The sequence below is a fragment of the Capricornis sumatraensis genome, chromosome 12, assembly GCF_032405125.1.
Source record: "Capricornis sumatraensis isolate serow.1 chromosome 12, serow.2, whole genome shotgun sequence".
NCBI classification, from domain to species: Eukaryota; Metazoa; Chordata; class Mammalia; order Artiodactyla; family Bovidae; genus Capricornis; species Capricornis sumatraensis.
The window spans coordinates 86,999,008-87,025,112 of NC_091080.1; the positions used below are offsets into that span (position 1 = coordinate 86,999,008).

At 43.7% G+C, this 26,105-nt stretch overlaps 1 protein-coding gene across 3 annotated transcripts in view; it reads left to right on the forward strand.

The window, feature by feature from the left end:
- Positions 1 to 26,105, forward strand: part of TPP2 (tripeptidyl peptidase 2) — a 58,844-nt gene that overhangs the window by 19,062 nt on the left and 13,677 nt on the right. For 2 of the 3 annotated variants that reach the window (XM_068984243.1, XM_068984244.1), the window contains exons 7-23: positions 1,617 to 1,771; positions 2,430 to 2,506; positions 4,715 to 4,842; positions 7,294 to 7,393; positions 7,665 to 7,813; positions 9,486 to 9,601; positions 10,111 to 10,279; positions 10,966 to 11,123; positions 11,394 to 11,470; positions 13,379 to 13,485; positions 14,189 to 14,343; positions 17,028 to 17,144; positions 17,384 to 17,484; positions 18,067 to 18,163; positions 19,007 to 19,144; positions 20,465 to 20,709; positions 20,966 to 21,044. In XM_068984243.1, the coding sequence (XP_068840344.1) occupies positions 1,617 to 1,771; positions 2,430 to 2,506; positions 4,715 to 4,842; positions 7,294 to 7,393; positions 7,665 to 7,813; positions 9,486 to 9,601; positions 10,111 to 10,279; positions 10,966 to 11,123; positions 11,394 to 11,470; positions 13,379 to 13,485; positions 14,189 to 14,343; positions 17,028 to 17,144; positions 17,384 to 17,484; positions 18,067 to 18,163; positions 19,007 to 19,144; positions 20,465 to 20,709; positions 20,966 to 21,044 (2,168 nt within the window). Of the gene's footprint in view, positions 1 to 1,616; positions 1,772 to 2,429; positions 2,507 to 4,714; positions 4,843 to 7,293; positions 7,394 to 7,664; positions 7,814 to 9,485; positions 9,602 to 10,110; positions 10,280 to 10,965; positions 11,124 to 11,393; positions 11,471 to 13,378; positions 13,486 to 14,188; positions 14,344 to 17,027; positions 17,145 to 17,383; positions 17,485 to 18,066; positions 18,164 to 19,006; positions 19,145 to 20,464; positions 20,710 to 20,965; positions 21,045 to 22,909; positions 22,949 to 26,105 lie in introns of all 3 variants that reach the window. The other variant, XM_068984242.1, reaches the window with a different exon arrangement.

Here is a 26,105-nt window from a genome sequence, read left to right on the forward strand (position 1 = left end):
ATTTCCTGGAAAGGTTTTTTTTTTTTAAGGCCACAACCATGTAGGATCCATTCCAGGAGTGTGAGCATGGTCCAGCTACAAAAAAAATAAACATAGTTCATTCTGTGAACAGTAATTTCACCTCCAAATACTAACTCGTGAAAATTCACCCATGAGTGTGAAGGATCAGGTAAAAGGATCCTTAGCACAGCTTCCTGCGTAATTTCAAAAAAGTTACAGACTTTCTTGAAACTTGTGTGTTGGTTTAAAATTATGTTATTCATCCTGTGGAATATGTTATATAGTAATCAAAAGGAATAAATCTGCATATAACTATATGTATAAATCTCAGATCCATAAATTTTAGTGAAGAAAATATGTTGATGTTAAAAAAATTGTGTGAAAATGGTTTATGAGTGTGTGTGTGTGTGTGTGTGTGTGTGTGTGTGTGTGTGTGTGTGGTAAAAATATAAAAATACAGGTGCACAGAAGGTGTGCACCAGCTGCAGGGCTGCTCTCCATAGCTCACTTCTGGGAGGGAGTGAGGAGGGTGAAGTGGGGTACCCAGCTCCCCCCGCCCCCCACGTCCGTAGAGGCACAGCTCAGGTACAGGAAGCTGCGCAGACTACACACTCACAGGGTGCTGAGTTCTGATGTGTGCACACACCCCGGAAACCTTCCCCACAACCAAAACAACAGATCTCCATCACCACCACCCTCAAAGGCTGGCTTGCTCTTCCTTTATAACCCAGTTGTCTCCACTCACATCCTCTGGTAGCCGCTGAAGGGCTTTCTGTCCACCCTCGATTACTGTACATTTGGTAGAATTTTATATAAATGGAATTTTAAAAATACAGTTTGTTTTTGCCCGCCCGTTTCAGCGTGTCGGGCTGAATCCATACTGTGATGATAAGTAGCTTGTTCCTTATTGCCGAGTATTTCACTGTGTGCGTCCACCATGGTTCATTTACCCATTCACCTCCTGATGTGCATTTGGGTTGTTTGAACAACCGTGTACAGGTCTGTGTAGAAGCTGGTTTTTGTTTTAGTTGGAAACCATGTCTGGGAGAGCTGGTTGGGTGTGGTCGGGCCATACAGTATTGAAGACCGTCCGAGCTCCCCTTGGCAGTAGCAGAGTGTCACACCCGCCGCAGAGCGGCGTGCACGTCCCCACCCTCGGGGCCACCCTCAGCCTCAGCCCTTTAGCAAGGGGTGGCTCCATGTGGCCTTCGTTTGTGTCTCCCAGGTGACTCATCTTTTCATACATTTATTTGCCATTGGTCATCCTCTTGGGAAATGTTTTTCAAATGCTCTTTACCCATTTTTCTTTTGTGTTCTCTTTTTTTTTTTTTTATTTGAAAGTTTATGTTCTAGATATAAGCACTTTGTCAATTACACGTGTGTGAATACTTTCTCACCTTTGTGACTTAACAGGGTAGAATCCCAGATGGCAGAACAGCGTATGTAATTCACAGTCATTTTTTGTGAATTATTATTAAGAGACAAGAAACAGTACCCCCTTACACGTTAAGATAAGCATGTTTTTATTCTGATTACTACTACACAGATTGAATCTCCTGGTTAAAACTTTGAGCCTCTGAGGGTGTTACCTCGTCGTCTCCCCTTCTTGCCTCTAGGAGCCCACGGAACACACGTAGCTAGCATAGCTGCCGGGCATTTTCCTGAAGAACCTGAGCGGAATGGTGTAGCTCCTGGTGCTCAGATTCTTTCCATCAAGATCGGAGACACAAGACTAAGCACGATGGAGACAGGCACAGGCCTCATCCGAGCTGTGAGTGCTCCTGAGCTGCTGGCGTCCAGGGCTGATGCTTCACGGTTGGGGACACTTTGATCAGCAAGCTGCTCTTGCTTTACCAAAAATGCATGGAACTGTATCCAGTGTATAGGGCTTTGTTTTCAAAAGCCCCAAATGCTTAACTCACTTAAAAATATTTTTATTAGAAATTATTTGGGGTAAAGGGATTTGGGGAAATATGAAAACATTGTTTACATTATACTTCTCACTTGTAGTAAATCCTTTAGCAGACTATTTTGGGATACTTTTAAAAGCATGAGAAAAGGAAGACGTCTCAGCCAGCCTGCTCCATCAATGTTAAGAATTTATTCTTCATTTCACTTTAACATATGAATTCTATTTCACTTGAGTGAATTTAAACTTTAAAGAGACCTCCTTCGTCTCTCCAACTCAATTCTGCAGATGCTGGTTTGTTTTTTATTGACTACTTCCCGTGCCGTGTATCAACACCACCCCCAAACACACACACACACGCACCTTTTTTTAAGTTTGTCAGCCATGTCTGGCAGTAAGTTATGAATTTAGATATGAATTGGAGTATGATTGGTTACAGAACTGTGGGATGCCTTTATTGTGCTGGCGTTTCTGTTTTTATGAATGGCTGCCTAAGCTGGACTCTCTATCTTTTTACTAGATGATAGAAGTTATAAATCATAAGTGTGATCTTGTCAACTACAGCTACGGAGAAGCGACTCACTGGCCAAATTCCGGGTGAGTGTTCTTTGCCACTCGTCAGCCGTGGAAGCTTAGCTGACAGAGAGCAGTGAGCATTTCTGTATGACTGGATCGAACGTCACAGCTGAAGGAGAGCAGACTTGGGTAGATCCTGCGCGTCCCTGAGGCCCTTCGTCCATGGTCACGTCTTTGACGCCGGTGTCCCCTCCGGGCCGGTGGACCCGACGGCCCCTGGGACCCTGTCCACAGGCAGCCCGACCTCGGGTGTGCGCGCCTGACGGAGCCCGGCCTGCGGAGGCCGCCCTGGCGGCGTGCTCGGGGGCCACGGGTGTGGGGTCAGCGCTGTCCCTGGTCACAGTGCACGCCCTGCCCTCCTGGACGGCCGTTTCACACCTTCTCCTTGGGGACTCCCGGCGACCTCCCCATCAGTCCTCAGCTGGCGTCCTTGCTGCTTTCTTTCCCAGAGTAGGTAAAGACGCTTAGAGGGGACTCCGGGCCCCCTGTGACACGCCTGACCCCACCAGCTGCCGTCCCTTCTTCTTTCATGAAGCCTGCCTGGGATGAAGAGCCTGGCCCTGGTCCCCTCCACCCTCGGAGATGCCCTCCAGCATCGACCCGCTCCTTTCCTGGCTCTCTTTCCTGTTAGACCTGCTCAAGTATCCACTAGCTTTAAAACTAACCAGTAACAAGCCGCCTCATCTCCCATGGCCTTTGCTTGCTTTTCTAGCCAGACCTAGTCTGGTGTGTCCACCGTTGTCCATCGACGGCTCTCACTGCCCCAGTGCCCTCCCTGAGCTGCAGGGGCTTCCAGCCTCTGGCTTAGCCTTGACCTCATGTTACCTCAGCCTTTCTGTCTTCATAGCGCTAACTTAGCGGTGACCCTATCTGGAGAGTTTCCTCCCACCACCCCACCCAGATAACACCCATTGTGCATTTTCTGAGCTCTGTGACAGAGCTCTGCCGAAGCGCAAATGTCACCAAACTAGAGCCTGTAGTTGGCTCTAGTCATCAGTGACTTAGTTTCCATGGGTGCGTCATAAATGCTTTTGCGGGATGAAAAGAGCCGGTTTCAGTGGCTCCGTGTCTCAGGATTGTGTTTAGGTGACGTGTACGGTGGCAGGGCTCTAGAACGATCCGTGGGCGCCGGAGTGTAGAAGGGACCCTGTACCTGCAGATGGCCAGATAACCCCAGGAGATGGTTTAATGCGGTGCTGAAACCATTCCTGTACTTAACGGTGGTGGTTCCACAGTCTGTACATACGTGCAGTCTCAGAACTAGACACCAAAGAGAAGGTCGGTTCTACCACCTGTTGATTTAAGAAATAAAAATTTTAAAACCCATAATTTCCTCAGCTGATGCTCATTTCCAGACCTGGTAGGGAGCACGCTGTCTGCATCAGTTGTGAACGTGACCTCGCAGGAGCGAGCAGGATCTGCTTCCGTGTCTTCATTACCGCAGCGTATGCCTTTCTCTCCTGGGACCTTCCTTCTTTTACAGTCTTCTTACTCTTAACGTGCTTTTTCCTTCACTTTATGATTTTAGAGCATCCTTGGCCCTTTGCCTTTTTACATCGGCCTCATTTTTCCCTCGTGGTCTAACGTTACCTCCTGTAATGACTACCAGTGTATTTTTCTTCCTTGCTGTCAGCCTCTAACCAGATGTGTTAAATCTCTCTCCCTGGTGCCTTATTCCCCCATTCACCTTTGCCGCTTGTCACAGCTGTGTGAGGAGCTGGTCCTCCACACTTCACATGGCGGGTGGAGTGGACCCCCTGTGGCCCCTGACCCAGTCTCTGCTAACGTTGCAGTCTTTGCTTTTGGCCCCTTGGCAGTTTATTTTCCCCAATATATACAGTTTTGTTTTTAGCACATTTCCCACTAAAAACGGGGCCTCCTAACTCCCTCCACTGAACCCCGACTTGGGTATGTCTGTGGGCATGGCTCTGTCGCGCTCCACTGATGCTGCACGTGCCCGAATTTACCTGACCTCGCGTTTGAGTGTATTTTAGTTTTATAAACACTTTGTGAGTAGGAGCAAGGCACTTGCAGTTTGAGAACGTCCCTGAGTGATTCTAAGCTCCCCTCCTGACCTGTGACCACCGTTCTGCTGCTTGCAACCCATGTTTTGGTTTTGTTTCTGTTTTTACATATAAACCATGTTTGAAAATATTTTCACATTACAGTAATCCATTTCTTGAAAAGTGGACAGTTCATGTGTTCAAAGGAGTCCTCTCCCTCTTTCAGGAGGATATGTGAAGTAATCAGTGAAGCCGTGTGGAAGCACAATATAATTTATGTCTCAAGTGCTGGGAATAACGGCCCCTGCCTGTCTACAGTTGGGTGTCCGGGAGGAACCACGTCCAGCGTGATAGGTGAGTTTCCAGTTTTAGAAAGAAACTTAAAAACAAGCAGACAAAAAGGTTCAGTCCATCCAGTGTTAACTGTTCTCTCTCCTACACACAGGACACTGAGCCTGTAATAGACCCTCAGGAAAGTGAACTCTAGTAGGGACCCACTGGTGTAGAATTTCATCTCCAGCAGACTGGAGTAAGTGTGGAGGTACAGATCACGGATAGCGGAAGCATAGATCAGGCCTGTTGTTTAGTTGCTAAGTCATATCCAATTGTTTGTGACCCCATGGATTGCAGCACACTAGGCTTCCCTGTCCTTCACTATCTCCCAGAGCTTGCTCAAACTCATGTCCATTGAGTTGGTGATGCCATCCAACCATCTCATCCTCTGTCGTCCCCTTCTCCTCCTGCCTTCTGTCTTTCCCATCATCAGGGTCTTTTCCAATGAGTCAGTTCTTCACATCAGATGGCCAAAGTCCTGGCACTTCGGCTTCAGCATCAGTCCTTCCGATGAATATTCAGTTGATTTCCTTTAGGAAGGACTGGTTGGATCTCCTTGCAGTCCCAGATCAGGCTGTGGGATCACAAAAGTGGGGTTCCCTCTGATTTGAGGATCTGGGCAGGGCTTTCTGGAAGAAGTGTGAGAACAAGGATTTCAGTAGGTAGACACAGGCAGGAAGGAGAAGGGCTTTCCAGGCTAAGTGAGCAGCATAAATGAAGACACTTGCTTCACTTTTTATTTATAGTGTGCGGCTGTGTATTTATAGCAGAGCTTCCTCCGTTAGTTTCTCTTGGAGCATGCAGGAAGACCCAGAGGTAGAGGAAGGGAGCTTCGTTATTGAGAAAAGCAGTTGAAACACGTTTACTGTGTGCCTGTGGCCTTCCCCACCCTTTGGTGTCCAGGATCGGATACAGTATTGTCTGCTTCACTGGAAACCAACAGGAAACAATAATGCCTGTCAACGAAAGTTGTAAGAGATCAAATTATTTGGAGTCATAATATGAAAATAATAAAATTAGTTTCTATTATACAACAGTAGCTGCCATTTTGTGCAAAAAACAAAACCCCGCAAAACATGAAACCCACCCCTTGGTTTTTTTAATGTGAGGCATGAATAAGGAAGGGTGAATGGAGATCCCCTAAATAGTAAATGAGGCCTGAAGATTTTTGGTTTATTTTTAAACGTGGGCTCAAAACACCTCTTAATGTTTGTGATTGAACATGTGACTATAAAAACTGGTCCCAAACAGTTTTCCTGGTGTATTCATCATTAACGGCACAATACATACGTATCATAGGAGTTACTGTAGTTGTCTAGGTATTAGAGATGATGTTATAGATACACAACAATATTTGGGCATTAAAGGTTAGAATAGAAACTGGTCCTTTAAAAAATATTTTTGTTTTTAAATATCAGTGATCTTATAGTTATGGGACATGCTTGTACTCGTGGCTTGTAAATTTTAAGCATGGTGTCGCTTGCTTTCGGTAACCTGAAATCTCTTGATTAAGTAATTCTGTTAAATGGTGTGTTAAGACAGCGGCGCCTGCCAGTGATTCATGCATTGTGTGTTCCAGATCTCTGGATACCTCTAAGGACACAAAAGGAAACAAAGTAAACCTGAGAGGCGCCTCATGGTCAAAATGCACTGCTCCGCCACAGCGCTCAGAATCTGGTCATTTTCTTACCCCCAGATTGGCAGAACACTTTGACCTAAATTCTGCAAAATGACTTCAGTTTCATGAGGCAGCATTGTTGACCTAAGTCCTCTTAATTCACTCATTCTGTCCAGCCTTCTACCCAGCAGACGTGTGTGTTGTGAAGGAGAACGAGGAGCCGATAGTCTTGGATTCTGAGTCTTGTCTCTGCCGGTCATTATCTTCAGTGCATTTTTTTAGCCCCTCTCGGCCCTGTTTCCACATCCCTGGCATGAAGGGCCTGACTCTGATCTCTGAATTCTGTGATTTCAGAGTCTAACTAGTTTGTGTCTGCACATTTATCTAGGAGACTGTAGCATGTTACATGCTTGTTACTGGCTTACTGCAGCCACTTTGCAGGGGAGGGCTACTGCCAATTTCATGGGTAGAATTTTCTATACCATGGTCATTTAAAAATGAAGATCAGTCAACTAATTCCTTTATTTTTCTGAAGTTACATTTTTACAGTTTGAAACACATTTCTCTTTCTCTTTTACACGTACACACACTTTTAGTTACATTATCCTGTTTAGTCCACATAATAGTCCTGGTAGGTATTTTTATATACAAAAGCACAGCACCTCGTGTAGTGTCTGGCACGTAGTGACCTTGCCTGGGTCGTTGAATTTTTTCACCTTTCCATTTTGTGAGAGAGAACGGTGGTGTCCAGAGAACAGGTGCTTCGCCGGGATCCCACGGCTGGGGGAGCAGTGGGTTTCGAATCGGGACCCCTGTTCTGTATCCTTTTGTCAATGACCACATTCCCCCCGCAGGTGTGGGCGCCTACGTGTCTCCTGATATGATGGTTGCCGAGTACTCTCTGAGAGAGAAGTTACCTGCAAATCAGTACACGTGGTCTTCTCGAGGCCCCAGGTAGGTTGCCCGTGGAAGTGAAGTGGAGTGAAAGTCGCTCAGTCGTGTCCGACTCGTTGCGACCCCATGGACTGCGCAGTCCGTGGAATTCTCCAGGCCAGAATGCTGGCGTGGGTAGCCCTTCCCTTCTCCAGGGGGTCTTCCCAACATGGGACGTCGCAGCCGTTCTGTCCGACTGCCTGGGGGCAGGTGCAGGGCTTCGCCCTGAGTTCATTTGCCCGTTGGCCCAGCGCCCACCTCCCTAAGCAGACTCTGCCTTGCTCTCCTTCAGCGCTGATGGGGCCCTTGGAGTGAGCGTCAGCGCCCCGGGCGGCGCCATCGCCTCCGTCCCCAACTGGACGCTGCGGGGCACCCAGCTCATGAACGGGACGTCCATGTCGTCTCCCAACGCCTGCGGGGGCATCGCCCTGGTCCTCTCAGGTGAGGAGCGCCTCAGCTACCCTGCTCGGAGGCTCCTGCTGGAGCCACGAGTCGTCGGCTCTTCCACATGTTTCTGTCACAGTTTAAGTACGCTTAATGAGATAGACATGACACGGAGAAATGGATTTTCAAAGTTATCATTTTACACTTCGCCTTGCTGTTGTTCGGTCACTGGGTGGTGTCTGGCTGTGAGCCCGTGGACTGCAGTGTGCCAGGCTCCTCTGTCCTTCCTGTGCTTCACCTCAGTCTGGGTTCTAAAATCCATGGCTTACTTGTTTATAAGCTTGCTTAAGGAGGTGTGAAGTGTCTAGACAGTTTCATAAAATAAATTTAATGGCATAAAATAAAGTCAGATTGTAGCCATAAAAAGTAATTGAGTACCTTTCTCTTTTTGCAGACAGATATTTTTGTTCTCTAAAGTTCTCAGGGCAAGAAAACGTGGTTGAATTGGTAATGACCTGGCCCATAGTAAAGTGTCTGGTGGAGAATCGCTTATGTGATCGTAATGGTTTGAACATGCATTCACTCAGCAAGCGTATTTATTGGCTGTTACTATTAAGCTTTATTTTGGCCTGGGGCTAAGTAGGGAACAAAACATCAATAAGACCTGCCTGTGTGGAGTTGATATTAAAGTTGGAGAAGGAACAGACTATGAACAAAGTAAAAATTCGCTTCCATGACATAGTAGAGGGTAGGGGGCGTTGCCATGGAGCTGGTGAAGTGGCTGGCCCATGGGGAGGCGGGACTTTCTAGGTTGACGGGCAGGCGGCTGCATGCTTGACCGGGAGGATGGGGCCATTGGCACTGACTGGGGCTCCACCCTCGCTCTACCGTGCAGCCTCTCCGAGTGTCTCGGGCTCACTGCTGCCCCTTCTCTGTGGCACACTATTCTGTCCGCCTGGAATTCCTTTCCCGCCAAGTCTTGGCCCTGTGAACATGTGTGTATCCCTGAGAGCCGACCCAGTGTCTGTTCTTCTGGCAGGAGCATCGCCCTCTCCAGGATGCTCCCTGACAAAATTGTTTGCTTTCTCGGTTGACTCTCACAGTGCCATCGTGTTCCCATGTTTGTTTGGTTCACGTTCTACACTCCTCCTGAGTATTTGCACGTTCAGCTCTGGAGAGGACAGGCGTGCCGCCTTACTCGCTTCCACCTCTCACAACAGTCATCAGAAGGTGGACGGCTGGGTGGCCTTCACGTCGCGTAGACAGTCACCCCCAGCCTCGTTGTCCCCTGTTGTTGACCAGGAGGCTTGTCATCAGCCTCCTGGGATCCAGCATCTTTCTGGCTTGTTTCCGTACCCCTGGTGTGTATCCTGTGCGCCCTGGTTGAGACCTTCTGCCAGTGACCACGTTGATTGACCAGCACTGTCTTAAGGAAGACATCACTGGAATGCCTTTTGGTCCCTGTGCCGAGCCCACCTTCATGCTGCACCGTAGCGGGCGTGTGGAAGTTTTCACTGAATGAAGTCTTTGTGCTATGAGTCATACTGTTTGTCACATTTTTAAGAAAAAAAAAAAAAAGATTGAAAAATGAATGTTGAGAGACAAAAACATTAAAAGCAGAAAACGTACACGTTCTCCATACTAGGGCAGGGGGAGGCCGGGGAAGCGTTTCAAGTAACCGTCTTCTGTAAATAAACACTAGTTTCTTGATTTCGTTTTTCGATTTTAGGTCTGAAAGCTAATGATGTTAACTACACAGTTCATTCGGTCAGAAGAGCTCTTGAAAACACTGCAGTGAAGGCTGACAACATAGAAGTATTTGCCCAAGGACATGGTATTATTCAGGTATTGCTGTTTGTTTGAGAAGCGGGTTGTAAATCAATAGGTTGTAAATCAACAGGACAATATTTTGGCTGTTATTGGATATATCCCTACAGTAGTGATTGAGTTTTTCCAATTGTTGACTATATGGCCAGAGTAGTTCTCTGAACCACAAGCGAAGAAGGTATGAAAAGAGATTTTATAGTTAAATTTGTGGTGGTACGATAGAGAGATGTGATTGATGTAAGACATATAGAGAGATGGCAGCGGGCAGCGGGTAAAAGCTGACCAGACATAACGGCATGTGGAGGATTCCTAGCGTCATCACTTGGGAGTAAGAGGGTGAAGTGGAAGGTGAGTCCAGTGGCTGGACCAGTGTTTTGTCCAGTGGGGTAGAGCTTTACCACGTAGTTCAGAGAGGAGAGTGTTGAAGCTGACTTCTTGCTACAACTGAAATGAAATGGGTGATTTACAACAGAAGATTTTTTTTGACCCAATTATGTGTATCTTACTATTTGTATCCTTTTACTTAGGTCGATAAAGCCTACGACTACCTCGTTCAGAACACATCGTTTGCTAACAAATTAGGTTTCACTGTTACTGTGGGAACTAACCGTGGCATCTACCTCCGAGATCCTGTTCAGGTGGCTGCACCTTCGGATCATGGCGTTGGCATTGAGCCTGTATTTCCAGAAAATACTGGTGGGTGGTAGCCAGAGAGTAAGCTCACATGTTCACATTTTTGGTTTGAATTGTACTGTAATAGAGAAGTGCTGTTTAGGCTGATGTTTTAAAGAGATAGGAGTGAACAGTGTTAACATTACTGTACATTTCAGAGCATAGGGGAAACTGATGGCAACTGGGGACCCTGATACAGTGGCAGTTGAGTTAGCAGTGTGACTACAAGAAAGTAGTAGAATGGGCCTTCAGTCACCTAGAGCAAAATTGTGGACCATAAAGCATCCGATGCCTTTTCTTTCCCACCTTTACTGCTTGAGTGTAAGACCCAGATTTTGGTTGCAGAGTGGGAAAATCAGGGAGAGCCCCAGCTCAGTGAATGTAAACAGAATTGTCATCAGTGTAAACTAGGAGTCTCTTAGATTCTGTTAACTGCATGCAGAATGAAAAAATGACCCTTAACGCCTTATGTTAAGGTTGTGGCCGTGCTGGGTGAGCGCGTGGATGGACCCCAAGCGTGCTGAAATACGTGTGAGGGAGACGGTGTGACTGATGTGTGTGGGCTGTGCTTGGGGAGCCCGTGTCTACTACATTTTATAGCCAACGGTGCTTTCTTGCCGCTGAATGTTCTTGAGAGACGACAGAATGTTTTAAAATGGAAGAAGAAGAAAACAGAGCTAATCTTCACTTTTTGGTTTTTTTAATGCCAGAAAACTCTGAGAAAATATCCCTCCAGCTTCATTTAGCCTTAACTTCGAATTCATCGTGGGTTCAGTGTCCCAGCCATTTGGAACTCATGAATCAGTGCAGACACATAAACATACGTGTGGACCCCAGGGGCTTAAGGGAAGGACTGCATTATACAGAGGTACTCACCTGTGTGTCCTCATTTCTGCTTTCTTTGCACTGTGTAGGAGTGTTTGTGTGGCAGACTGTTCACCCATTAGGCTGAGTTAGTCAGGGGTTGGCCTGCATATAGTTGTTCAGGCTGTTTGCCTTTGATACGTGATGCTTTTACTTAGGACCTTTCACCTTTAATATGAGATGAATTTATTCTGTGAGCAGGTCCACCTTCTTTTGTTCTCCCCTTTTAAAGAAGCTTCGTTTGTGGATACTGACCCTTAGCTCTTTCCTCCAGGTATGTGGCTATGACATAGCGTCGCCCAGCGCAGGCCCTCTGTTCAGAGTCCCCATCACCGCGGTCATCGCAGCAAAGTGAGTGCCTGGTCGTCACCCGCGTGCTGTCCGTGTGACTGTGAGGTGGCTGTTCATGGGAGCGGGCTGAGCTTGTAAAGCATCCGCAGGCCAGAACCGAGGAACTGGGTTTCAGTTCTGCTCCTTGCTCAGCATGCAAGGTGGCATGTGGTCGGTCAGCTGTTCCTGTTCACAGGGAGGAGGATTAATGGCGTCTGCCGCCTGCCCTCCAGCAGGGTGACGGCGCCCTCCCGGCTGCCCGGGCTGGAGGCCTGAAGCCTCTGCAGTGTCTTGACAGTGACTTTGTCCCCTCCCACCCCGACCTCACTGCCGCCACCCCCATCTCTGGAATCACGGTGTCTCCTGGTTCTTCCGCATTTCCAGTCCCCTCTGTTTGCGGCTCTTCCCTTTCCATCTTGTCTTCCATCCCGGACTGAAGGGTCAGGTCTGATCATACTGCTTCTGTATAAGGTCCTTCAGCGTCTCGCCTGAGGATCCTGCTCTGCAGAGCGCCAGTGGTGGTCCTGCAGAGCCCGTGTCTCCTGCGGCTCCATCACCACTTTCTACATCCCACGAGCTCACAGAGCTGACCTTCCCGCTATCTTCAGGAGGGGCCCGTTTGCACAGCTAATTCTTTGTTTCAGTCCCCTGTCTCCTAACACGATGACCAGGCAGGTTCCTACTCATCCCCAGCTGAAGGGAGTCCCTCCTTTCTGCTGCGTCTCACTTTTACACGCCTGTGGTTTAGGCTTTAGCCAGTGTGCTGTCATTTTTAATTTACTCCATTTGACTGTGAGCCCACAGAAGACTTGGGGCCTGCATCTTATGTAATCCCACGTGGAGCCCACTGTACAGAATAGACACAAAAAATGATCCAGTACATGAAGGACAAGACTGAGATGAAAGTTCTGGAAACAGTGGGAAATTCTGAGTTAGCACTTTCTGTGGAGTCAGTTGCTCAATAATATTTAATATGCAGTAGGTCTCAGCCTGTATGAAACATAGAATGAAATGGAGATAACACAAGTGAAAAAATGGCAGAACGGTTAAATTCTCAGCTGCATTTTCCCTGGAAGTCCAGCAGGAACTTATTAGACGAGGTAACGTGTAAGATTCAGAAATTGGCTAGGACCTCTTCTCCTGACGGAAGCTCTCTGGGGCCACTCCGCACAGACGAGGCACTTTGCATCTTTTCCGTGAGCGCTGCCCGTCTCCCAGAGCATGCTGCGTTCAGCATCTCTGCTGGGCGTTCTGTCTCCACGGCACTGGCCGAGGATTCACTGTTGCGTCTGTAGCTTCTAGTAGCTGTGCCCTCGATGGAGTAGGCACTCATTAAATGTTGGTCACACTGAGTAGAGTTAATCCTTGGTACCTACTTCAGCTTTCCAGTGTGGATAAGTAAACATTTGACCTTTGTGTTTCACTGATGCTTTTCAAAAACCCGATGGAAGTAGTTTTCCTTCGTACCGTGTCCTTTCTGGCGTGGCTGCATTTTGTAACTACAAAAGGGATTAAATTTAATAGCAGTTTCAGAGGGATAAGACAGTATCAGAGTCACAAAATGTTGCCTTTGATTTTGGTATTTTTAGAGTCAAAATAGTCCAGATTCTGGTTTTTTGAAAGTTCTGTGGATGTTGTAGAATTGCGTTAACAGCAGCAACAAAAAAGAACTGTGTGTCTGGGTGTATTATACACAAATTATATAACGAGTAAAGAGCACAAAAACCATCTACACTGGGCCCCCCTAGTTCTCTCTGCTGACATGTTGCAAAGATGAGATGATACTGTGCACACCGGTTTGTTCCCAGCCTTTAACTTGCTGTGTTCATTTCTCAGGAGCTATTGAAATCTAGAGTGCCAGTGGGTTTACAGTATGAAGCCATTTTTAATGAGTTTCATGTTTAATCATTAATTTTTATTAATTTTCAGAGTAAATGAATCAACACATTATGACCTAGCCTTGACAGATGTACATTTTAAACCTGGTCAGATTCGAAGGCATTTTATTGAGGTTCCTGAGGGTGCAACATGGGCTGGTAAGTAAAATTAGAGTCTGTCTTGCCCACTTGTCTCTCTTTGTTTTTTGTTTTCTTTAATTGGAGGATAATTGCATTACAATGTTGTATTGGTTTCTGCCAGACAACAGCATGAATCAGTCAGAAAGACACATGTCCCCTCCCTCTTGAAACTCCTTCCCACCCCCCACCCGCCCCCTCATCTTTATGTGGATTCTGAAGGCCAGAGCAGATAAACCAAGGGGGAGAGATTAGGAAAACTTACCAGTGAAGTTGAATAAAGGGATACTAATGGAACTTAGGCATGGTAACAAACAGAGGTTTCTAAAATTAAAGTCCTCTTTATCAGGAACGGATTGGTTTTTAGCTAAAGTAAGAGGAAAGGCTGAATTTAGCAACAGAGGAGGAAGAGATTTTAAAAATCCCCCAGCTAGGATAATTGTGTGTCCATCCGTGGACCGCTTCTGTTTCATGCTCTTTGCAGCATCGCGATTGCTCATTTAAATCCTGATTTGTGTATTTTCCATAGCTAACGTTTCTACTCTGTCATCTCAATTAATATTCTATCAATTCGTTGTTTCTAAGGAAATAGGCAGGTTTCACTTGAATGTATCGTCTTGTTCTTGATAGCTGATTCCCCTAAAGTAGGCGTAGGCGTCACGGAAGTTTGTGTCCCTTTGAAACCTCAGCCATGAACGTGTTGCCTCTCGCCTTCTCGCCTCAGAGGTCACCGTGTGCTCCTGCTCTTCTGAGGTGTCCGCCAAGTTCGTCCTTCACGCAGTGCAGCTTGTGAAGCAGAGAGCGTACCGGAGTCACGAATTCTACAAGTTTTGTTCCCTTCCAGAGAAAGGAACGCTCACTGAAGCTTTTCCGGTCTTAGTAAGTTTTGATTAACAGCCTGAAACTCTAAAACTGCTTCCATTTGTCTTCCATGTGGGCGGTTGTTGCTCGCCCGCTAAGTCGTGTCCGACTCTGACTGCAAGGACTGTAGCCCAGCAGGCTCCTGTATCAGTGGGGTTTCCCAGGCAAGAATACTGGAGTGGGTTGCCACGCCCTCCTCCAGGGGCTCTTCCCGACCCAGGGATCGAACCCAAGCCTCCTCCTTGGCAGGCAGGCAGGATTCTTGACCACTGAGCCACCTGGAAAGCCCTTGGTGTGAGCTAAGACTTAAGTATTTTCATTTGATTTGATATTTTGAATTCAGAGCACACTGGGCCTGTGTGTTTTATTAATGCTGAGTAATGTCAGAAGATAGGTCATCTTACTAAGACACTTAAGACCAAGTGAGGTAAGTACTAATCTCTCTAAAATAATTTAGTCAAAAGAAAGTTCTGGTATGCCACATGCTGCCGCTTCACAAAGTGGTCCCTGGTTGAGAGTGTTTTCTCATTGTATGGTAGACTGTTCATATTTAAGACTTTCTTATTTACTTTAGTCATTTTATTACTGCCCTGTTGTTAAGAAACCATGAGGTTAATTTGTTCTATAGGTGAAAACTGCCACTCCTTCCTACAAATTACTTCAGTGTGGCAGATTTCCACACTTACCTATAGTGTGAGAAATGAGGGCTTCCTTCTAGAAGGTGAATGTACTGATGACCTTCTTTAAACTTGCTACTTAGTAGTTTGAGTTGGATCCCTTATTTTTCCTTTATCTCTTCTTGAAGATAAGTGATCAGAAGGTAAACTCTCACTTGTGTTCTTGTATGTGTTAGAGTAATATGATTCATCTTTAAACTTTCTAGTGCAAAGAATGTTCAAACTACCACACAATTGCACTCATCTCACATGCTAGCAAAGTAATGCTCAAAATTCTCCAAGCCAGGCTTCAACAGTATGTGAACCGTGAACGTCCAGATGCTCAAACTGGATTTAGAAAAGGCAGAGGAACCAGAGATCAAATTGCCAGCATCTGTTGGATCATCGAAAAAATAAGAGACTTCCAGAAAAACATCTACTTTTGCTTTATTGACTACACCAAAGCTTTTGACTGTGTGGATCACAACAAACTGGAAAATTCTTCAAGAGATGGGAATACCAGACCACCTTACCTGCCTCTTGAGAAATGTGTATGCAGGTCAAGAAGCAACAGTCAGAACCAGACATGGAACAACAGACTGGTTCCAAATTGAGAAAGGAGTACATCAAGGCTGTATATTATCACCATGCTTATTCAACTTTTATGCAGATTACATAATGAGAAACACTGGGCTGGAGGAAGCACAAGCTGTAATCAAGATTACCGGGACAGATATCAATAACCTCAGATAAGTAGATGACACCACCCTTATGGCAGAAAGCAAAGAAGAACTAAAGAGCGTCTTGATGAACGTGAAAGAGGAGAGTGAAACGGTTGGTTTAAAACTCAACGTTCAGAGAACTAAGATCATGGCATCTGGTCCCATCACATCATGGCAAATAGATAGGGAAACAATGGAAACAGTGAGAGACTTTATTTTCTTGGGCTCCAAAATCACTGCAGATGGTGACTGCAGCCATGAAATTAAAAGATGTTTGCTCCTTGGAAAAAAAGCTTTCATCAACCTAGATAGCATATTAAAAAGCAGAAACATAACTTTGCCAACAAAGATTCATCTATTCAAAGCTATGGTTTTTCCATCAGTCATGTATGGATGTGAGAGTCGGACCATAAAGAAAGCTGAGCGCCGAGGAATTGATACTTTTGAACTGTGGTGCTGGAGAAGACTCTTGAGAGTCCCTTGGACTGCAAGGAGATCCAACCAGTCAATCCTAAAGGAAATAAACCCGAACATTCATTGACGAATATTCATTGAAAGGACTGATGCTGAAGCTGAAACTCCAATACTTTGACCACCTGATGTGAAGAACTGACTCATTGGAAAAGACCCTGATGCTGGGAAAAATTGAGGGCAGGAGGAGAAGGGGACGATAGAGGATGAGATGGTTGGATGGCATCACTGACTCGATGGACGTGAGTTTGAGCCAGCTCAGGGAGTTGGTGATAGACAGAGAAGCCTGGTGTGTTGTAGTCCATGGGGTTGCAAAGAGTTCGACATGACTGAGCGACTGAACTGAGTACGCTGATTACTAGAAAATTTAAAACTCAGTATTCAAGGAACAGCTTTTGTTTCTGATTTTTTTAATAAGAAGGAAGGGAGGGACCATAATTTCATTTGACTTTGGTTGCCAGGCAGCTCTGAGCCCCAGACTACTGCCTGTGACCACTGAAAATGCCTACACAGCTGTCACGCCCCTTCTCTTGCCGTTGTTCTTAATGATTTTTCCTTTGGTCCTGTTTTTATTCTGCTTGTTTTCACTGTTAATTTATTATATGTACTTGGAAACCACCTCAGATCTCTTACGACAAGCAGTTTAGGGTTGTGGGTGGGTAACCGTGTATTTAAATACCTGTGTTCCGTCTCCGCAGCTGATTTGGGTAACTCCGTGCGCAGCTAATAACAGGATTCTTCGAGTTTTCTCTCTGTACAAATAGGAGAAGTTCGAGACCATAGAACTGCTTTGAGACATCTGTTTGTATTTTGTGATTCACGCATTTACAGTATGTTTCATTTTTCTCTGCAGGGCGGGAAAGCAATCGAGTTTTGCATTGCTCGCTGGTGGGCAAGTCTCAGCGATGTCAACATTGACTACACTATTTCTTTCCATGGGATCGTATGTACTGCTCCACAGTTAAACATTGTAAGCCCACCTTTCCATCATTTTCAAGGTCAATTATGCAGGTTACTGTGAAATAATGTCAATGGTTGTATTTAAATTTTAATGGGGACATTACCTATGTTCATGAAATAGCAATAGTCTTTTTTTCATGGGTGCTTATAAACTCTGTATTTGACACATTTATTTGAGGTTTAAGTATTTTAAAATGCAGTTCATTTTCAATAAGTTGGAGAAACTAATTTGATAAATATCCTTCGTAGCATGCATCAGAAGGAATCAACCGTTTTGATGTTCAGTCCTCCTTGAAGTATGAAGATCTGGCTCCCTGCATAACTCTGAAGAGCTGGGTCCAAACACTGCGGTATCTTAAATGTTTCAGGGCTACAGTGTTGGGTTTCAGGGGGGCAGTGGGAGGGCCCTCTTCATTCTTTGGAAAGGGTCTTTTTTTTTTTTTCTTAAGTCACATGAAGGCTGGAGATGAAAATTCACTGCATGACTTTCCAGCCTAGAAAACTGGACAGATCTCTGGGGAGACCTTACGTGACATGCACCGGGAACCCTCGGGGGCCACCTGGCAGGACCCACCCTGTGACGAGGGCAGGACTGTCTGCGTTCAGACCTGTCCTTTAGCCCTGTTAAGGATCGTCACCCTAGTGCTGGAATCTGATTACATTAGGACTCTTAGTTGGTAGTTGAAAATGTTTTTATCATGAAAAGGTTGTTACCTTTTTCATGCTGCAAAATTTTAACTTTGTGTGTTGCTGTGGTTTGGTCAATAAAGAATTATGTAAATTAATGATTAAAATGTTATAAAATACACTGGAAAGGACAGTGTCCAGGAATGCTCATTTATCAGTTATTGTGATTTGCCATAGTTTTCGCTGCTTATAGTTTTTTCTCGTTTAAATGAACCTTTGACTCTTATGCAATTGTCTGATTACAGCCCACTGAGTGCAAAAACAAAACCTTTAGGATCAAGAGATGTTTTGCCAAATAATCGTCAACTTTATGAGATGATCCTGACTTACAACTTTCATCAAGTAAGTGTTTGTGTGATCAGGTATACCCTTGCAACAAATTGCTGTGTTTTTATAAATTGTAAAATAAGGGAAGGACAGTGTGTTCAATGGGGGTGTGTGCGTATACATACATATATATGAAATAGAATCAAATAAATAACACTAGCTAATTTAGAATTATTCTTTGGGAAATTATGATATATTATGATGTAAGCACCATTCAGATCTGAAGTCACAAATGCTTACTTAGTGGCGACCTGACCTTTGAGTCTTAGTTCTCGTAATCACTGACCTCTGTCCTCCGATACCTGTCCTCTGGTTCGGTGTCTTGTCGAAGCCAGCTGCCTTCTGACTATGGAGCTGGGCCTCTTCGCTCTCTGCGTTGACGCAGTGAGACGTCAGAATGGCTCCTGGGTTGAATGGGTGGTAAAGGTAGTTGAGACGAGCATAAATGTCAGGTCGAAGTTTATGGAGAATCAGTAAGATTTTAGTAAAACTCTTCCTGAAGCATAATATGAGCTACCGCTGGGGAGATGTTTGATACTGGTGGACTGTCTAATTTCAACCTTATAAATATGTTTGTTTTATTAAAAACCAATGAGTTAAACGTCCTGAAGATATATATTGCTTTATAAATGGGTGCAGTTGCCTAGGTTTGTGTCTTTTAAACCTTGTAAAGGAGAAATACGTTTTATCAGTCCCTAAATACTGAGTGTTCTGCATTTTTAAGACTGGTTACCTCAATAAAATGTTTTTAATACTTTTAATGTCAGTTTCATTGATAACAGTATTACAGATCTGTATTAGAAATCGTATAAACCATTTCAAGTAATCATTCTTTTTTTTTTTTTTTTTTTTTAACAGCCCAAAAGCGGGGAAGTGACCCCCAGCTGCCCATTGCTCTGTGAGTTATTGTACGAGTCGGAATTCGACAGTCAGCTCTGGATCATATTTGACCAGAACAAGAGACAGATGGGCTCCGGCGACGCGTATCCTCATCAGGTAGGAAGTGGGCAGTGATCTTTAGAATTCACAGAAGCCTTTTCCTGGGCCAATGAACCCGGATTCTTGCTCTGGTGACGTCCCTGCTTTGTGATGCCGCGTGGGTGTGTGTTCAGCGTTTGACTCAGGGCCGGCAGCTCCTCTCTCTGCTGCAGCTGCTCAGCTGCACCTTTGGGCTCCATCTGGCTTTGGGTCAAGAGGATCCCAGAAGGACACTCACAGACACTGGCTGGCAGAGCCTTTTGTTATTCTCCTTCTGACCCCGTGCTCACTGCCATCTGAATGCTGAGAGCAAACCATCAGGATATGTGAGCACCGAAAAGTGGTCCCAGGTCTGAACTGGATCGAGAGCACGATGACAGGGCCAGGTGTCTTCAGGTTATTAGAACTCTGAGGTGCATTCCTTCTTGGTGGGCTGAGTACTGATCACTGACTGTCCGCCAGGTGCTGTGCCTGGCACTGTCGTTTGGAAGGGAAACAGTCTCTTAATCCTAGGATTTATAGAAATTTTATCCTGACTGAAACATTATGACCGAGAAATTACATATTTCCTATAACATTAATAATTCAATGCAAAATAGTAAAAATAGCCTATGCAGGGTTTTCCGTCATTTAAGGAATGGTTTCTATTTTCATCAAAGCGAGGCCAGGCACGTGTCCCTAGTGCAGATGGGTTATTATTGCAGCCGTTCCTGTGGTTGCTTTAGTCTCAGAAGAACCTGTTGCTACAGAGGGGACAGTGTTCCATCCTCCTGAGCAGCTTGATTGGATGGAGCATAGTACTGAGTAGATTCATATTCCTTCATGTCCACGGGCTCCCGTCTCTGCTGTCTGCAGTAAGCCAGGTGGTGTGTTGGATGTAATCTAAAGGTTACCAGCTGTGTGTATAACACACGTGTATGTCTGTCTTAGATATTACACAGCACCTCAGTTTTGCTCGTTCTTGTGTTTTATACGTGCCTGTGAAGACCCACGAACAGGGAGGTCATTGCCTTTGTGAGTGGAGACAGTCAGCTGAGAGCGTAGGAGTAGCCTGTTGTTGTGGGAGGTCCAGGGCTCCACAGCCAGAGCCGCCTTCAGCTCCTCGATTCTCTACTCTGCACGTGACCTTGGACAGGTCACGTGACGACTCTGACCCTCACCCTTGCTCACCTGCTCAGCTGGGATGTTGTGCATGTGTAAATGTATGCATCGTAACTTGCCCTGTACGTCACACACTGAGCGCTGTGTAAGGGGGCATTCCTACTGTCTCTCCCCTTAGGTTGTGACTTTCGCTCATGTGGCTCAACTTCACTTTTCCCAAATGCTTCTTTTTTTCAGTATTCCTTGAAGCTGGAGAAAGGAGATTACACAATTCGACTGCAGATCCGTCACGAGCAAATCAGTGATCTGGAACGTCTGAAAGATCTTCCATTCATTGTTTCTCATAGGTTGTCTAATACCTTGAGCTTAGATATTCATGAGAATCATAGCCTTGCACTTCTAGGAAAGAAGAAATCAAGTAACTTGACGTTACCCCCCAAATACAACCAGCCGTTCTTTGTCACTTCCCTACCTGATGACAAGTAAGTGGTAACAGGACTTCTTTCAGTGTCTGTCTTATTTTCTGTGGTCTTTTAAGCGCTAGTTTATTGCATGAGGCTACACTTATACTGTGTTATCACTGACCTTTATAGACTAAGTTATTTCTCCCTTTGGCTTTTGAAATCTTAGCTAAGGGAATCGTTTCAGAATGCAGTTGTTGTGATGTTTTCCCCCCTAATTATCCTTGTGAAACTTTCTCTTTTGTTCCTTTTCTCCTCTTTTGAATCTTCTGATTAGAATACCTAAAGGGGCCGGACCTGGGTGCTACCTCGCAGGATCCTTAACGTTGTCAAAGACTGAACTTGGAAAGAAAGCTGTAAGTAGTTTCTTTTTGTTTTTTGTTTTTTTTCTTTTTACATTGAAATTGCCTGTTCTAAAGTTTCCTTTTCTTTAAAAATGGAAATTAATTCCACATTGCAGTAAAAGAGAAGATCTCTCTGGAAAGTGAAATTTAATAGTTTTTTTCCCAAGTTAATAGTAAAGGTAAATTAATGTTTCGTTGTATTTTTATATATTTAGTATTCTCTTTTTCCAAAGTCTAAGTTCTTAGGCCTTGAACCTGTCCTGTCTTAGCTTGGTTACTGTACTTGAACTTCCTGTGAAATACATAGATCCAGATCAAACTTGTCTTAAGTGAATGGGATGTTTAAAATTAGAGAATTTATCGAGTTTTAAGAATGTAATATTGTGGATACACAGAAAAAAATCAGATCTTCTTGGGTGACTCCTAAAAACCAGTCAGAACGATTCTTGCTAATAAGCAATAATTTTTACTTGTACAGATCTTTCTCTTATTGGAATTTTGTGTAATTTTGTGCAAGATACTTCTTTTGGTGTTGTAGTTTCAAAATTGTGCCTCTTGTTAAAAACATATCTGGTTGTTATGTTTTAGAGGTAAATGTTGGATTTGATGGTATCTGTTTTGGTTTTCATCTGTTTTCATTAGAGATTTATTGTGAGAACAGTGTTTATATAGGTATATCTCCCTTTTTCATAAACTCATTTCATCTCCACTCCAATAAAAGTTGTCGTTCTTACAATTTTATATTTCTCTTTAGCTTTAGTTCTTACAAAGTAAATCTACCACTTAATTCTGGAATTTATGAGTGCTGTTATAAAAATGAATAGATCTCAAACATCTTAACAAGTACGTTCATTCATTTCTTAACCACTGTTGAACCAAAGATGGCTTATTTGCTGACAGAGAAGTGTCATCAGTTATGACTTTTGTCCTTAGAAGTCGTTTTCCCTAACATTTCTTGAGTCTTATTTCAGTTCGTACTATTTACTTATGTGTACTTTAGTATAAGTTACAAACATTTCAGTTTAATGTGAAGTGAATCAGTAGTTGCTGGAATTCATAGATGCACTGGTTTTGAGAAGTCCTAGTAGTCTTTTTTAGGTAGATTTCATTTTCTGGTAAGGGAAATGTTGCTGCCTCTGCTCTGGGGCTTCACCAGCGAGGCTTCTCATTCAGATAACTCTTCTGAAGCATCCACTGCCTGTGATGAGTAAGGAAGAAGAGTATTGTGATCATGGAAGTTCGCTTTTAGCCACTCAGAGCTCTGCTTGCTGGCTGTATTCTTTAAGAGGCCATAGTGAAATTAAATTATAAACAGATGGGATTGACTATAGTTATTACCTACCAGGATAGATTTTCTTGAGGGAACCTAAAGCCATAGAGTTAATTGTCATTTGCAGCACATGGTTTATTTCATCTGACCTCAGCCTGGGGCTGCGTTTCTTACGCTTTGGGCAGTGGTGAAGGTAACTGTGGTCCGTGTGGCTCCTCCCTGACGCTCCCAGTCACCTCAAATGATGCTGTTCTAGCACCTGGACGTGTGTGCTTGCTGTGATGTCCTTGAAAATCCGGCTCTGAACCGTCAGCTAACTTTTAACGTCTTCAAACCTGTTCTGACAACTGATGGGATTTTGCTCTAGAAATCGTTGAAATACATTGACCCTTAGGAATAACATATTTAAGTGCACTTTTATCCCCCCCCAAAAAACAATTCAAGTGGTGGGATTGCTTTCTTTAAAAGCCTGCCATTTTGGTGACCCTTCTAAGTTGCGTGGCACATCCAGGTAGAGCGGAAGCTGGAAGAGGATTAGACAGAGATGGTATCACCATCCTGCGTAGATTTTGCATGTTTTCTTACAGAATGTCCTTCTAACTCCCAGGGGCAGTCTGCAGCAAAACGACAAGGAAAATTTAAAAAGGTACTGATTGTCAGTTCTTTAAAAAGATGTCTTAAAGCCTCATTTGCATATTAGTTAAACTTCTTTTTCTGTCACTATTATCTTTTTTAAAAAAATCTCTCCCTTAGTTTCCTTTCTTTAAGTTCTGCAGTACAATGCTTTTAGCTTATCAGTGTTGACATACTGCTCTCTGAAATTTTTTTTCCTGCCATAAATTTCTTGAAGACCCCTGGTTTATTTGTGTATAGAGAAAATTCTAATACTATTCATTTCGTACTCTACGTATGACCAAGGAATAATGCTTGAACTTTTGAATTTCTAAAATCATATATAGAGAGGAATGTGTTGTTTTTTTTCTTTTAGCTATATATGACAAAGTTATTTTTAAAGTCTAAAGACATTTCTTAAGTGGGATGATTTGATTAATAAAATATTAAAATATTTAGAGTGAAGTTTATTTCCTGCCCTTGCGTCTTCTTAGTTCTAGAAAGGCAGAGACAAAAAGAGCAGTGGACATAGCAGGAACAGGAGTTAAGAACTGATGGCCCCAAATTAAAACTTACACTGAGCACAAGCAGAGCTTAAGACCCTAACTAGTAAGTTGTCTGATCCGCTCCCCTGCTGCTTTTTAAGACAGTCTCTGACTGGCTGCTGGAGCAAAATTTAACTTGAAAAACTCTTCTTCAAGTCTACTTTAGAGAAGAGGTTACATGTTCGGTAAGCTCTTTGGTGAGGACCTGCTGACATCATGCTTTGTTGTAGAGATGTATGGCTCATGCAGTAAGTACTGCAGGGTGAGAGTTAGTGTTTTGAGATAGAAACAAAAGATAACGCTGTTTCTAGTGATCTAGAAAATTCATAGTGATCTGAAAATGGGGATCACCATTTTATAAAAGATCAACTGTCTTTACTAAAATAACTTCTGAAATTCTGTATCACTACGTAACGGTAAAGACTTTGTTCAAACAAAATGCACCACTGGGGGATAAAGGAACATTGTCTTCTCTGAAGACCACATTCCTCAGCTGAGCATCTTGACCCATTTGAAGGCCATGCAGATTCATCCAGTGGAACTTAACCAGCATTAAAACAAAAACAGAATGAAACAAAATGTCAGTTCATCAGACTCACAAAACTGTAATTTCATTTTGTGTGTAGCTGATCTTTGATTCATTTTGAGAACAGCCTGAAAGCCACTGCTTTGGAGAACGAGGGCAGGCACTCTGGCCTGCTCAAAAGACGGCGCACGTCTCAAAGGCAGGGCGGATGTTTCCTTCCTGTTGTGTAGTCTGGTTGGTCTTTTGGGAGTTTTGAGGAATTTTGTTAGTATTAGACTACTTGAAATAAGAAACTGTCATATGAATAGAAGCCTTATTCCTGTGGTTAGGAAGCTTCTAGAGCGGATAGTTGGAGTCACCGCCTCCGTTTCTCCCGTCTTCAGTGCAAGTGCGTGGGACACTCTTACTTTAGAAAGGATCATTTTTATAGTTTTCTAATTGCATTATGATGATAAAATTATATACATTGCATAATTATGTATTTATTATAAATTTATATAGGTTATAATTTTATATTATATATTTTAATTTGTATATTTTATATAAATGTATAATTTATATTTTAATTATATAATTATACATTATAAATTTTTATATATGTATAATTTATCACCTGAACAAAATACCAACTTTTTGTACGTGATCTTCAATAGATTTGTCCTCTGGGTCTCAGTGACTTTTGATTTTAAAATGTATGCTTCCCATTTGTAAGTTCATTGTAATGTGAAAGAATATAGTTAACATCATAAATAGCACTCTAATATGATATTAATTTTTAAAATAGCTATTTTACTTTGTGTGAAGATATTAAAATTTTGAGTTTATATTTTTTTTAAATAATTTAAGAGATAAAGGTATTATGTTTTGAACCAGAATTTAAATGCTGGTGTGTTTTATTTTCCAAAGAATAGTTACTGGTTTGGCAGATAGGTTTGATTTTTCTAACTGTCGATCAATTCAAAGACTACTGAAATTCCTTGTGAATAGCTGGAGTGATTTTTTTCTTTAAAAACACGCTTACTATTAAGTGTCTGCTGTAGAGAACTTATAGCATTTCTGCTCTGAATAGTCTTATTTGACTGTCTTTTTAAGTCATTATCAAGATTTCTTTTGATTTAATGGTATAAAATCATTTCTGTTAAATTGACCCTATACTAAGCCCTTTAGAAGTCGAGTTGTGAAAATATGTAAAAGAACAGATGACCATGATAAAATAAAAAATGACTTCTTTTTTTTGGTTGGGGATTAAAACTGCCATGTCCATAATTTTTAATAATAAAAAGTAGTGCTTGTCTTGAACTTTTGTTTGGGGACAATATTAACATTTATAATTAGTAATTTGTTATATATTTAATGTATATAATGCTGATCACATAATCAAGATCCTTCATCATCAACTTGCCCCGTCTCTTGCATTTTCAGTGTAGTTTACAGTTGCTATTATATATGGTTTCTCTCTATCTGTATATAGATCTTTGTTAGAGTTCATTGTTAATCACCAGTTCAGTTTAATGGATTGTTTATTTTATTCAACTGTTTTCTCTCTTTACTAAAACATCTTAGCCAATGCCTTACCTATGAGCCTCAGAGGAGGCATTGCCTCACAACAGACAGGCTTCCCCTCCTGAGTTTGTCCTTCTCCCTGCTTGGGCGAGGAGGCAGGGTCCCCAGGGGGACGGAAATTAGGTCAGAGGGAGTGCTGGTTGCCCCCCGCCCCGAGCAAGTCCAACACCACACAGGAGCGTGACTCCAAGGGAGTCGGGCTCTGGTAACAGAGTAGAGGTTGGAGTCACTTTCACCTCGAAGTGTTAGGTGTGCGGCCTCTGCTAAACAGATGACACAAAGTATCTGTCCCTGTAAGAACTTTGTGATGAATCATCGACTCCAGGGTCCCAGCACTTTTGACTTGGCTCCAGCACAGGCCAGCTCCCACCCAGGACAGTGAACCTGGAGGGGCGAGCAGGGTGGTGGCAGGGACCCTTTCCTCTCCCTGGGCTCACATGTCTCTGGAGCCCTTTGCCCACGGGCTCTGGCCCCCTGACTTCAGAGGTTGTGTGGTGCCAAAATGGCCAAGAGTGGATTTCTCTGGTTCCTCCCCATCCGTGGGTTTCTGCGCTTTA